This window comes from Eriocheir sinensis, chromosome 69, assembly GCF_024679095.1.
Source record: "Eriocheir sinensis breed Jianghai 21 chromosome 69, ASM2467909v1, whole genome shotgun sequence".
Taxonomy (NCBI): domain Eukaryota; kingdom Metazoa; phylum Arthropoda; class Malacostraca; order Decapoda; family Varunidae; genus Eriocheir; species Eriocheir sinensis.
In genome coordinates, this window is record NC_066577.1 from 4,825,348 (window position 1) to 4,837,199 (window position 11,852).

An 11,852-nucleotide genomic window follows, 5' to 3' on the forward strand; every position below is an offset into this window, starting at 1 on the left:
CTCAACTCCTTCACGGACACCAACCGCCTCCTTCTGACCGGGACACCCCTTCAGAACAGCCTGGCGGAGCTCTGGGCGCTGCTGAACTTCCTGATGCCGGATATTTTCGATTCGCTGGATGTCTTTGAGTCTTGGTTTGACGTGACGGAGATGCTGGAGGAAGGCAGCAACGAGAGGATCATTCAGGAGGAGAGGGAGAACCAGGTTATCTCCACGCTGATGAAGGTTAGTGCAGGGAGGGAGGGAGGGGAGGGAAGGGATGGGAAGAGAGGGAGAGTAGGAAGGTAAGGGAATGGAGAGGAAAGGGAAGGGAAGGGAAGGGATGGATAGGAGGAGGGTAGGAAGGTAAGGGAAGGGAATGGAGAGGAAAGGAAAGGAAGGGAAGCAGAGGGAAGGGAAGGGATGGAGAGGAGGAGGGTAGGAAGGTAAGGGAAGGGAATGGAGAGGAAAGGAAAGGAAGGGAAGCAGAGGGAAGGGAAGGGATGGAGAGGAGGAGGGTAGGAAGGTAAGGGAAGAAAAGGAGAAGAAGGGAAAGGGAAGGAGAGGGAGGGAAAGGGAAGGGAAACAGAAGGGAAGGGAAGGGAAAGGAAAGGAGAAGAAGGGAAGGAAAGGGAAGAGAAGGAAGGAAAAGGAAGAGAAAAGGAGAGGAAAGGAAAGAGAGAGAGAGAGAGAGAGAGAGAGAGAGAGAGAGAGAGAGAGAGAGAGAGAGAGAGAGAGAGAGATTCTGAGGCCAAAAGTGCTCTGCTATGTGTTATTCTCTCTCTCTCTCTCTCTCTCTCTCTCTCTCTCTCTCTCTCTCGTTATTCCTGTCCCTTCCCCTTTCTTCTCTTTCCCTACCTTCCTTCCTTCTTTTCTTTCTTTCTTCCTTTCTTTATCCTATCCCTTTCCTCTTCCTCTGTCTGTTTATCTATCTATCTCACTCTTCCTTCCTTCCTTCCTTCCTTCCTTCTTTCGTCAACAAGTCTCCCTTCCTTAACCTCAAAGCCTTCTTCCTTTTTTCCTTCCTTCCTTCCTTCCTTCCCCTCTTCCTTCCTTCCTTCCTTCCTTCCATCTCTTTCTTCCTTCCCTCCCTTCCTTCCCTTCTTCCTTCTTTCCTTCCTTCCTTCTTTAGTCAACAAGTCTCCCTTCCTTACCTCAAAGCCTTCTTCCTTCCTTCCTTCCTTCCCCTCCTTTAGTCAACAAGTCTCCCTTCCTTACCTCAAAGCCTTCTTCCTTCCTTCCTTCCTTCCTTCCTTCCTTCCCCTCCTTTAGTCAACAAGTCTCCCTTCCTTACCTCAAAGCCTTCTTCCTTCCTTCCTTCCTTCCCCTCCCTTCTTTAGTCAACAAGTCTCCCTTCCTTACCTCAAAGCCTTCCTTCCTTCCTTCCTTCCTTCCTTCCTTCCTTCCTTCCTTCCTTCCCCTCCTTTAGTCAACCAGTCTCCCTTCCTTACCTCAAAGCCTTCCTTCCTTCCTTCCTTCCTTCCTTCCTTCCTTCCTTCCTTCCCCTCCTTTAGTCAACAAGTCTCCCTTCCTTACCTCAAAGTCTTCTTCCTTTTTTCCTTCCTTCCTTCCTTCCTTCCATCTCTTTCTTCCTTCCCTCCCTTCCTTCCTTCCCTTCTTCCTTCCTTCCTTCCTTCCCCTCTCTTTCCTTCCTTCCTTCCATTCCATCCCTCCCTCCCTCCCTCCCTTCCTCCCATTCATCCATCCATCCATCCCCTCCTTCCCTTCCACTCACAGATCCTTTCCCTCGGCAGATCCTGAGTCCGTTCTTCCTGCGCCGCGTGAAGAAGGATGTTGATCTGGGCATCCCGCCAAAGAGGGAGCTTTTGGTCTACACCCCCATGACCAGCCTGCAGGTTAAGCTCTACGAGGCAACACTCACACATAACGTGGAGCTTTTCGATGCCATGAAGGTCAGTGAGGGTGTGTGTGTGTGTGTGTGTGTGTGTGTTGGGGGTGGGGGGGTGGGGCTTGGGAGGAAAGGGAGGGGTAGGGAAGGAAGGAGGGAGACAGGGAGAGAGAGGAAGGGAAGGAGGAGTGAGGGAGGGAAGGAAGAGAGAGAGAGAGAGAGAGAGAGAGAGAGAGAGAGAGAGAGAGAGAGAGAGAGAGAGAGAGAGAGAGAGAGAGAGAGAGAGAGAGAGAGAGAGAGAGAGAGAGAGAGAGAGAGAGAGAGCGCGAGAGAGAGAGAGAGAGAGAGAGAGAGAGAGAGAGAGAATGGTTCAGAAATTAAGAATAGAAAAAAGAAAAACTTCTCAACCCCCCAAAACAACACAGTATGACCTCACTCACATGACCTTTGACCTCTGCTGCATTTCAATAGATAATTTCCTCACAAATCTTATCACATTTTTTTCCCCATTTTCACTAATCATTTTTTTTTTTTTGCTGTATTTTCTCTCCTCTTGACCTCTGACCTCTGTGTTTGACCTCTGACCTTCTGTATTGATCTATTGTTGGGTCTAGTCATGTCTCTTCCCCTTCTCTCTCTCTCTCTCTCTCTCTCTCTCTCTCTCTCTCTCTCTCTCTCTCTCTCTGTTCTAATCTTCCTCTTCTTCCTCTCTCTCTTTGTTTCTCTCTCTATCTTTATATCTATCTATCTATCTCTCCCTTCCTTCCTTCCTTCCTTCCTTCCCTTCTTTAGCTAACAATTCTCCCTTCCTTCCTTCCTTCCTTCCTTTCCTCCCTTCCTTTCTTCCCTTCCCTCCTTCTTTCCTTCCTTCCTTCCTTCCCTCCCTCCCTTCTTTAGCAAACAATTCTTCCTCCCTTCCCTTCCCTTCCCTTCCTTCCCTCCCTTCTTTAGCTAACAATTCTCCCTTCCTCCCTTCCTTATCCTAAACCCTTCTTCAGTATCCTCTTCTTTCCTTCCTTCCTTCCTTCCATCCCTTCTTCCTCCCTTCGTTCATCCTTCCCTCAAACCCTTCTTCATCCCCTTCCTTCCTGCCTTCCCATCTTCCCTTCCTCCCTTCGTTCGTCCCTCCCTCCCCTTCCTCACCCCTTCCCCCCACTGCAGAGGAAGGAGGAGGAGGACCAAGTTGAGTATGATGAGAAAGGGCGGCCCAAGAGGAAAGCAAAGAGGGCTCCGGGCCACCTCTCCCTCTACCTCACGGATGATCAGCAGTCTGGGGATGAGGAGGAGGAGGTGGACAGGCTGAGGACCTTCTTCCAGGCCAGCATGAAGAGTGACGATAGGAGAGCAAGGTCAGTGTGTGTGTGTGTGTGTGTGTGTGTGTGTGTGTGTGTGTGTGTGTGTGTGTGTGTTTACCTAGTTGTGAAACTAGGTCTTCCCTGTGTGTGTGTGTGTGTGTATTTACCTAGTTCCTTAACCCGTCCGCTGCAATTGGCACGGATTTGGCCTTCACTGGTAGCCTGGTAACATACACTCCCAGGTCTTTCTCTGCCTCTGTGGTGGGTATTGAGTGTTTCCCATGTGGTATTGGTGTGCTGGATATCCCTTCACTGGTAGCCTGGTAACATACACTCCCAGGTCTTTCTCTGCCTCTGTGGTGGGTATTGAGTGTTTCCCATGTGGTATTGGTGTGCTGGATATCCCTTCACTGGTAGCCTGGTAACATACACTCCCAGGTCTTTCTCTGCCTCTGTGGTGGGTATTGAGTGTTTCCCATGTGGTATTGGTGTGCTGGATATCCCTTCACTGGTAGCCTGGTAACATACACTCCCAGGTCTTTCTCTGCCTCTGTGGTGGATAGTGGAGTGTTTCCCATGTGGTATTGGTGTGCTGGATATCCCTTCACTGGTAGCCTGGTAACATACACTCCCAGGTCTTTCTCTGCCTCTGTGGTGGGTATTGAGTGTTCCCATGTGGTATTGGTGTGCTGGATATCCCTTCACTGGTAGCCTGGTAACATACACTCCCAGGTCTTTCTCTGCCTCTGTGGTGGATAGTGGAGTGTTTCCCATGTAGTATTGGTGTGCTGGATATCCCTTCACTGGTAGCCTGGTAACATACACTCCCAGGTCTTTCTCTGCCTCTGTGGTGGATAGTGGAGTGTTTCCCATGTGGTATTGGTGTGCTGGATATCCCTTCACTGGTAGCCTGGTAACATATAGTCCCAGGTCTTTCTCTGCCTCTGTGGTGGGTATTGAGTGTTTCCCATGTTGTATTGGTGTGCTGGATATCCCCTCCCAAGGTACATGACTTTACATTTTCCTTCATTGAATTGTAACAGCCACTTTTTGTTCCATTCCTGTAATTTGGTGATGTCTTCTTGTAGGAAATCCGCAGCCAAGGCGTTAAAATCATGAATGTTCCTTGCACAAACCACCTCCTCCTCCAGTCCATTCCACAGCTTCTGTTTGGGAAGGTAAACTTTTTCACATCTCGCCTACACGTGGTCACCCTCAACTTCCTTCCATGTCCTCTCGTTTCTCTCTCGCTCCACACACACACACACACACACACACACAGGTCCTCTCTGTCCAGATTCTCCACCCCGCTCGCCACCCTGTACACCGCTATCAGGTCTCCTCTCTCTCTTCTTCTCTCCAGGGTTGTGAGCCCCATGCTATTGAGTCTCTCCTCGTAAGTCTGATCCCTAAGTTCCGGTACCATCTTAGTTGCCACTCTCTGCACTCTTTCCAGCTTCCTTATGTTCTTCTTTTCGTGAGGAGACCAGACCACTGCTGCATACTCCAGCCTTGGCCTTATCATTGTAACTGTTATTTTCTTCATCATCTCCTCGTCCAAATACACAAATGCCGTCATTATGTTCCTCAGCAAATTCATAGTTTGTCCTGTTGATGTGTTTGTCCGGTGACATGTTCTCTGAGACAGTCACTCCCAAATCTTTTTCTTCCATTCCTCTGCATATTATCTCACTTCCCATCTTGTAATCATATTCACATCTTCTTCCACTCCTTCCAAACTCTATTTTTCTACATTTCCCAAGGTTTCTGCCATGTACCACTCCACTCCCATACTTTGTCCAGGTCCCTCTGCAATGCCTCACAGTCCTTCACATCATTGACTCGTCTCAACAGCTTTGCATCATCTGCAGACAAACTCACATAGCTGGTCACTCCCTCCACCATATCAATTATACAAACAGCAAACATTATTGGCGCCAGCACTGAACCTTGTGGGACCCCACTCATCACTGGGCACCAGTTAGAAACCCTGTCCCTGATTATTGTCCTCATTTCCCTGTTAGTTAGGAAGTCCTCCAGCTACTTAATCAGCCCATCACCCACTCCACCCCTACTTTTCATTTTGTGTGTGTGTGTGTGTGTGTGTGTGTGTATTTATAGAAGAGAGAAGTGTGTGTTTGTATGACTGTGTGTGTGTGTGTGTGTGTGTGTGTGTGTAAGTCTCTATCTCTATGTATGTCTGTGTGTCCCTGTGTGTCCCTGTGTGTGTGTGTGTGTTACTGTCTGTGTGCCTAACCTAACCTAACCATCATCACCTACACCACCAACCTTGTCTGTCTGTCTCTGTGTGTGTGTGTGTGTGTGCGCCTAACCTAACCTGACCACCACCACCACCAGTAACCATCTCTCTCTCTCTTCCTCTGTCTCTGTGTGTGTGCCCAACCTCACCACCACCATCGCCACTGACCGTCCACCCTTCCCTCCCGTTCCCTCACAGTCAGATGGTGGCCAAGTCTTCCCAGGTGAGGGTCAGGCTACAGAACAAGATGATGCAGCTCCGGCGCATAGTCAACCACCCCTACCTCATCGAATACCCTCTCAACCCTAATGAAACCTTTCGGGTGAGTGTGTGTGTGTGTGTGTGTAATAATAATAATAATAATAATAACAAGTATATTAATGTATGGCAGCCGTTAGGGTGAAAATATACAAATTAAAAATACAATAAACTATAATACTAAATAGGCTACACTAGAGGGGGGGGAGTTGGTTTAGGAGAGCTACAAATAGAGACAAAAGGGGAAGGGATGGAGGTGTTGAGGGGGCACTGAGAGGGTAGCGGCAAGGTGCTAATCTCCACCATGGCCCTTTGGGTTTGACTATCACTGGGCATTGTTTATAATCCGCACTATTGCTGGTACTGCGCTTCATTTGTAACGGTCAGTTCGTGGCGCTCTGAAGGGGGTGAGTTTGTTGTGGTGACTGGTGGAGCAGGTGGGGGTGGCGAGGGTGGCGAAGCAGGGAGATGACGAATTTACAGAGAGCCTCGGGAGACTCAGGGTGGCCAGGGCATTGTCGTGGGCATGGTGATCAGGGCTTAAAATGACCCTGAATGCCCTCTTTTGAACCCTCTCAAGCTGCTGGGTGAGGGTAAGGGACGATGAGCACGCCGGGGAGGCATACATGAGCTTTGGCAGTATGAACGATGTGTAAATACTGTACAGCTTGTAGGAGGCGGCTCGGATGGTGGCGGAGACATGGAGCTTCCTGTTGAGTTGGTTGTCCACAGTGATGCCGAGTAGTTTGGTGGAGTGGACGACCTGGAGGTGGTGTGACCCAATAGACAGCAGCGGAGGTCAATCTATTTATATCTATGACTTTCCATCTATATGTATCTATCTGTATTCCTATCTATCTATATCAATTATCTATATCTATGTCTTTCCATCTATATATCTTTGTATCTATGTATCTCTATATATACCATCCATGTTCCTATCTATCTATATCAATCTATATATATCTATGTCTTTCCATCTATATATCTTTGTATCTATGTATCTTTCTATCTATATATACCATGCATGTTCCTATCTATCTATATCAATCTATATATATCTATGTCTTTCCATCTATATATCTTTGTATCTATGTATCTTTCTATCTATATATACCATGCATGTTCCTATCTATCTATATATATCTATGTCTTTCCATCTATATATCTCTGTATCTATGTATCTTTCTATCTATATATACCATGCATGTTCCTATCTATCTATATCAATCTATATATATCTATGTCTTCATCTATATATCTTTCTATCTATGTATCTTTCTATCTATATATATCTATGTCTTTCCATCTATATATCTTTCTATCTATCTATCTTTCTATTTATATATATCCATCTGTATTCCTATCTGTCTATCTATCTATCTATCTATTTTTCCAGGTGGATGAGGGTCTGGTGGAGAGCTGCGGCAAGCTACAAGTCCTGGACCAGTTGTTGGGTGAGCTCTTCTGCCGGGGGCATCGAGTGCTTCTCTTCACCCAGATGACCTCCCTTATGGACATCCTGGAAGACTACCTCACCTTGCGACCCCAGTACAGGTAGGGACGGGGGAAGGGGGAGGGGGAGGGGGGGAGGAAGGGGTGGTATGGGGGAAGGGAAATAGAAAAGATATGGGTGATGGGTGTTTTGTGTGCTGGGGGAATGGGTGTGTATGGGTGGTATTGCATGGGGAAGGAAGGGAATGGGTGTTATGGGGGAAGGGAAATAGAGGAGGTATGGGTGATGGGTGTGTATGGGTGGTATTGCATGGGGAAGGAAGGGAATGGGTGTTATGGGGGAAGGGAAATAGAGGAGGTATGGGTGATGGGTGTGTATGGGTGGTATTGCATGGGGAAGGAAGGGAATGGGTGTTATGGGGGAAGGGAAACAGAAAAGATATGGGTGATGGAGGTTTTGTGTGCTGGGGGAATGGGTGTGTATGGGTGGTATTGCATGGGGAAGGAAGGGAATGGGTGTTATGGGGGAAGGGAAATAGAAGGGATATGGGTGATGGAGGTTTTGTAGTGCCGGGGGAATGGGTGTGAGTGGGTGGTATTGCATGGGGAAGGAAGGGAAATAGAGGAGGTATGGGTGATGGGGGTTTTGTGGTGCTGGGGGAATGGGTGTGCATGGCTGGTATTGCATGGGGAAGGAAGGGAATGGGTGTTATGGGGGAAGGGAAACAGAAAAGATATGGGTGATGGGGGTTTTGTGGTGCTGGGGGAATGGCTGTGCATGGCTGGAATTGCATGGGGAAGGAAGGAATGGGTGTTATGGGGATGGGAAACAGAAAAGATATGGGTGATGGGGGTTTTTATGGTGCTGGGGGAATGGGTGTGTATGGGTGGTATTGCATGGGGAAGGAAGGGAATGGGTGTTATGGGTGATGGGTGTTTTGTAGTGGTGGGGGAATGGGTGTGTATGGGTGGTATTGCATGGGGAAGGAAGGGAATGGGTGTTATGGGTGATGGGTGTTTTGTGGTGCTGGGGGAATGGGTGTGCATGGCTGGTATTGCATGGGGAAGGAAGGGAGTGGGTGTTATGGGTGATGGGTGTTTTGTAGTGCTGGGGGAATGGGTGTGAATGGGTGATATTGCATGGGGAAGGAAGGGAATGGGTGTTATGGGGGATGGGGGTTTTGTAGTGCTGGGGGAAAGGGTGTGTATCGGTGTTAATGCAAGGGGAAGGAAGTGAATGCGTGTTATGGGTGATGGGGGTTTTGTGGTGCTGGGGGAATGGGTGTGTATGGGTGGTATTGCAAGGGGAAGGAAGGGAATGGGTGTTATGGGTGATGGGTGTTTTGTAGTGGTGGGGGAATGGGTGTGTATGGGTGGTATTGCATGGGGAAGGAAGGGAATGGGTGTTATGGGGGATGGGGGTTTTGTGGTGCTGGGGGAATGGGTGTGAATGGGTGGTATTGCATGGGGAAGGAAGGGAATGGGTGTTATGGGTGATGGGGGTTTTGTGTGGTGGGGGAATGGGTGTGCATGGGTGATATTGCATGGGGAAGGAAGGGAATGGGTGTTATGGGGAAGGGTGTTTTGTAGTGGTGGGGGAATGGGTGTGCATGGGTGATATTGCATGGGGAAGGAAGGGAATGGGTGTTATGGGTGATGGGGGTTTTGTGGTGCTGGGGGAATGGGTGTGTATGGGTGGTATTGCATGGGGAAGGAAGGGAATGGGTGTTATGGGGGAAGGGAAACAGAAAAGATATGGGGAATGGGTGTGTATGGCTGGTATTGCATGGGGAAGGAAGGGAATGGGTGTTATGGGTGATGGGGGTTTTGTGTGCTGGGGGAATGGGTGTGAATGGGTGGTATTGCATGGGGAAGGAAGGGAATGGGTGTTATGGGTGATGGGGGTTTTGTGGTGCTGGGGGAATGGGTGTGAATGGGTGGTATTGCATGGGGAAGGAAGGGAATGGGTGTTATGGGGGATGGGGGTTTTGTGGTGCTGGGGGAATGGGTGTGCATGGGTGATATTGCATGGGGAAGGAAGGGAATGGGTGTTATGGGGGAAGGGAAACAGAAAAGATATGGGTGATTGAGGTTTTCTTTCATTTTCATTTTTTCTTTATTTTTTCTTTATTTCCCAGTTTTCATATTTTTTGATTTTATTCATTTATTAATTTTTGAAGACTCCTTTTATATCCTTCAATGCAGTTATTTATCTCTTTATTTTCTTTTAAGTGTCTTTTCTTCCTCTGTTTTCTTAATTTATATTCTTCATTTCCTTATTTATTTATTCACTTGTTTGTGTGTTTGTTCCCGTCATGTCGCTCGGGTCCTCGGATAATTCTTTTTCTCCTTTTCTTCATCCGTTCTATTTTCTCATTTCCTTTCTTTATTTATCTCTCTATGTTTCTTTCTGTCTGTTCCACATGCATCTTTTCCCCTTATGTTTCTTCTCCACTTGCAAATCACTCTTTATTTTCTGCTTATTCTCATTTTTTTCTTTCCATTCTCGTTTTTCATTTTCCTTTCCTTATTCCTGATTCTTTCTCCCACATCATTCCAGGTGCAGTTCTTTCGATCTTTCTTTCTTCTTTTTTATATATGTCTTTTCAGTCCTTCATTAGCCAACCACTCGTATCTACAGTAGAATAATTACCTTAGATAAAAATACTGTCCGCTTATATCGACCTCACCTTCACCTATTTCATCCGTTCATCCAGGTACCGGAGGCTGGACGGCAAACGGAAACTGGAGGAGCGGCAAAGTGACATCCGGGATTTCAACCAGGCCGGCTCGGATGACTTTCTCTTCCTTCTGAGCACCCGCGCCGGAGGACTCGGATTAAACCTCGCAACCGCCGACACTGTGATCATCTACGACTCAGATTGGGTGAGTTCCAGGATGGGTGAGCGGGTGAAGCAGGAATGGGTGAGGTTTGATAGTAATAAGAAGTTGGCTGACTGGATGGGTGAGTGGGTGAGTGGGTGTTGGGTTGGGGGGATAACGGGCTGACTAGATGGGTCGGTGAACCCTATACTATGGAACGGACACTTGCCCCAGCCTTGTCATTAAGCTCTTCAATGCAAGGACGTGTATACTGTGTCCTTGCGTGCCCCGTATCATATCCAAGGACGTGCATACTGTGTCCTGGCTCACTTTAGCCAATATACGAGGTATTTTATTTCTGTATTTATGGTTACATCTCAAAATTATCGATTAATTTATGTTTCTTTATGTGTACCATTTAATTCTGCATGTTTTCATATATAATACATGATGATTGTGTTGAGTTTATGGCTGAAAACTTGTTATATTCAATAGCGACATTTGAAATTTGGCGCACGGGGCGATCCCAGATACGGCACAGGGCGCTGTTTTGGCCCGGCTCTAGTGAAGGGGTTAAGCCGCGAATTTTGGAAAATCAACTGCTTTGGTGCAAATTGCCATAACTCCCTTATTTATGGGGCTACAGAAAAGTTTTTGGTATCAATCAACGGCAAAATGAAAGGGCTGTATTTTATTACTTAGTGACCAAGCTCAAAAACTGACTCGAAAGGGCAAAAAATTGAATAAATTCACATTTTTTTATAATCATTTCACTATATATAAGTAATAACTAATAGTCGTAATAGGGGCCCTATAAGTTTAAGAATATTGACCTTTGACCTTTCCCTTCTTACTGAACCTGCAGTGTGACCTAAATCCAGTTAATCTTCTCTGTGGCCTTGGGAAATAGTCACAATCAAAGCCTGACACGTTTAAAAGTATGGACCTTTCTTCTAAACAAACCTCATCTTGCACCTCTATGTAACCTTTGACCTTTTCCCTCCTACTGAACCTGCAGTGTGACCCAAATCCAGTTAATCTTCTCTGTGGCCTTGGGAACCTTTGACCTTTCCACAGAACCCGCAGTGTGACCTCCAGGCTCAGGATTGGTGCCACAAGATCAGCCAAACAAACCCGGTTCTCATCTTGCACCTCTATGTAACCTTTGACCTTTCCCTTCCCACAGAACCCGCAGTGTGACCTCCAGGCCCAGGATCGGTGCCACAGGATCGGCCAGACAAACCCAGTCCTCGTCCTTCGCCTCATCACCGCCTCCAGCATCGACGAGCGGATAGTGGAGCGCGCCGCCATGAAAAGGAAGCTCGAAAAACTGATTATCCAGAGCGGGAAGTTCCGGGCGGCCAACCAGGGCGAGCGAACCTTCCAGCAGGTGATGAATGAAGGGGAACTCCTGGCGCTGCTGAAGGAGAGGGACCACGAGAGGGAGCACAGGGCCAGCAAGGGACATGGTGAGTGGGGGGAAGGGGAGATAGGGAAGGAGGGGAAATGTGAGAGGGGAAGAGAGGGAAGGGTGTGAGAGAGAGAGAGAAGAGAGAAAGGAATGGAGGGGAAGGGAAGAGATGGGAAGGTAAGGGAAGAGAAGAGAAGAGAAGAGAAGGGAAGGGAAGGGTGTGAGAGAGAGAGAGAGAGAGAGAGAGAGAGAGAGAGAGAGAGAGAGAGAGAGAGAGAGAGAGAGAGAGAGAGAGAGAGAGAAAGGAATGGAAGGGAAGAGATGGGATGGGAAGAGGTGGGAAGGAAAGGAAAGAGAAGGGAAGGGAAGAGAAGGGTGTGTGAGAGAGAGGAGAGAGAGAGAGAGAGAGAAAGGAAGGGAAGGGAAGGGAAGGGAAAGGAAAGGAAAGGAAAGGAAAGAATGGAGAGAGAGAGACACACACACACACACACACACACAATCACTAACACCACTTAACCTAAT

The 11,852-nt window shown here is 47.7% G+C and overlaps 2 protein-coding genes across 2 annotated transcripts in view; one reads left to right on the forward strand and one right to left on the reverse strand.

Annotated features, from left to right (window-relative positions):
• LOC126988427 (melanoma-associated antigen C1-like) overlaps positions 1-11,852 on the reverse strand; it is a 104,417-nt gene that overhangs the window by 75,907 nt on the left and 16,658 nt on the right. The window lies entirely within an intron of this gene.
• LOC126988426 (lymphocyte-specific helicase-like) overlaps positions 1-11,852 on the forward strand; it is a 38,368-nt gene that overhangs the window by 24,255 nt on the left and 2,261 nt on the right. Inside the window, exons 13-19 of the mRNA XM_050846503.1 lie at positions 1-225; positions 1,734-1,892; positions 2,990-3,177; positions 5,582-5,705; positions 7,041-7,198; positions 9,814-9,982; positions 11,106-11,388. The exon at positions 1-225 is cut by the window's left edge and continues 4 nt beyond it. Of these exons, the coding sequence (XP_050702460.1) occupies positions 1-225; positions 1,734-1,892; positions 2,990-3,177; positions 5,582-5,705; positions 7,041-7,198; positions 9,814-9,982; positions 11,106-11,388 (1,306 nt within the window). The remainder of the gene's footprint in view (positions 226-1,733; positions 1,893-2,989; positions 3,178-5,581; positions 5,706-7,040; positions 7,199-9,813; positions 9,983-11,105; positions 11,389-11,852) is intronic.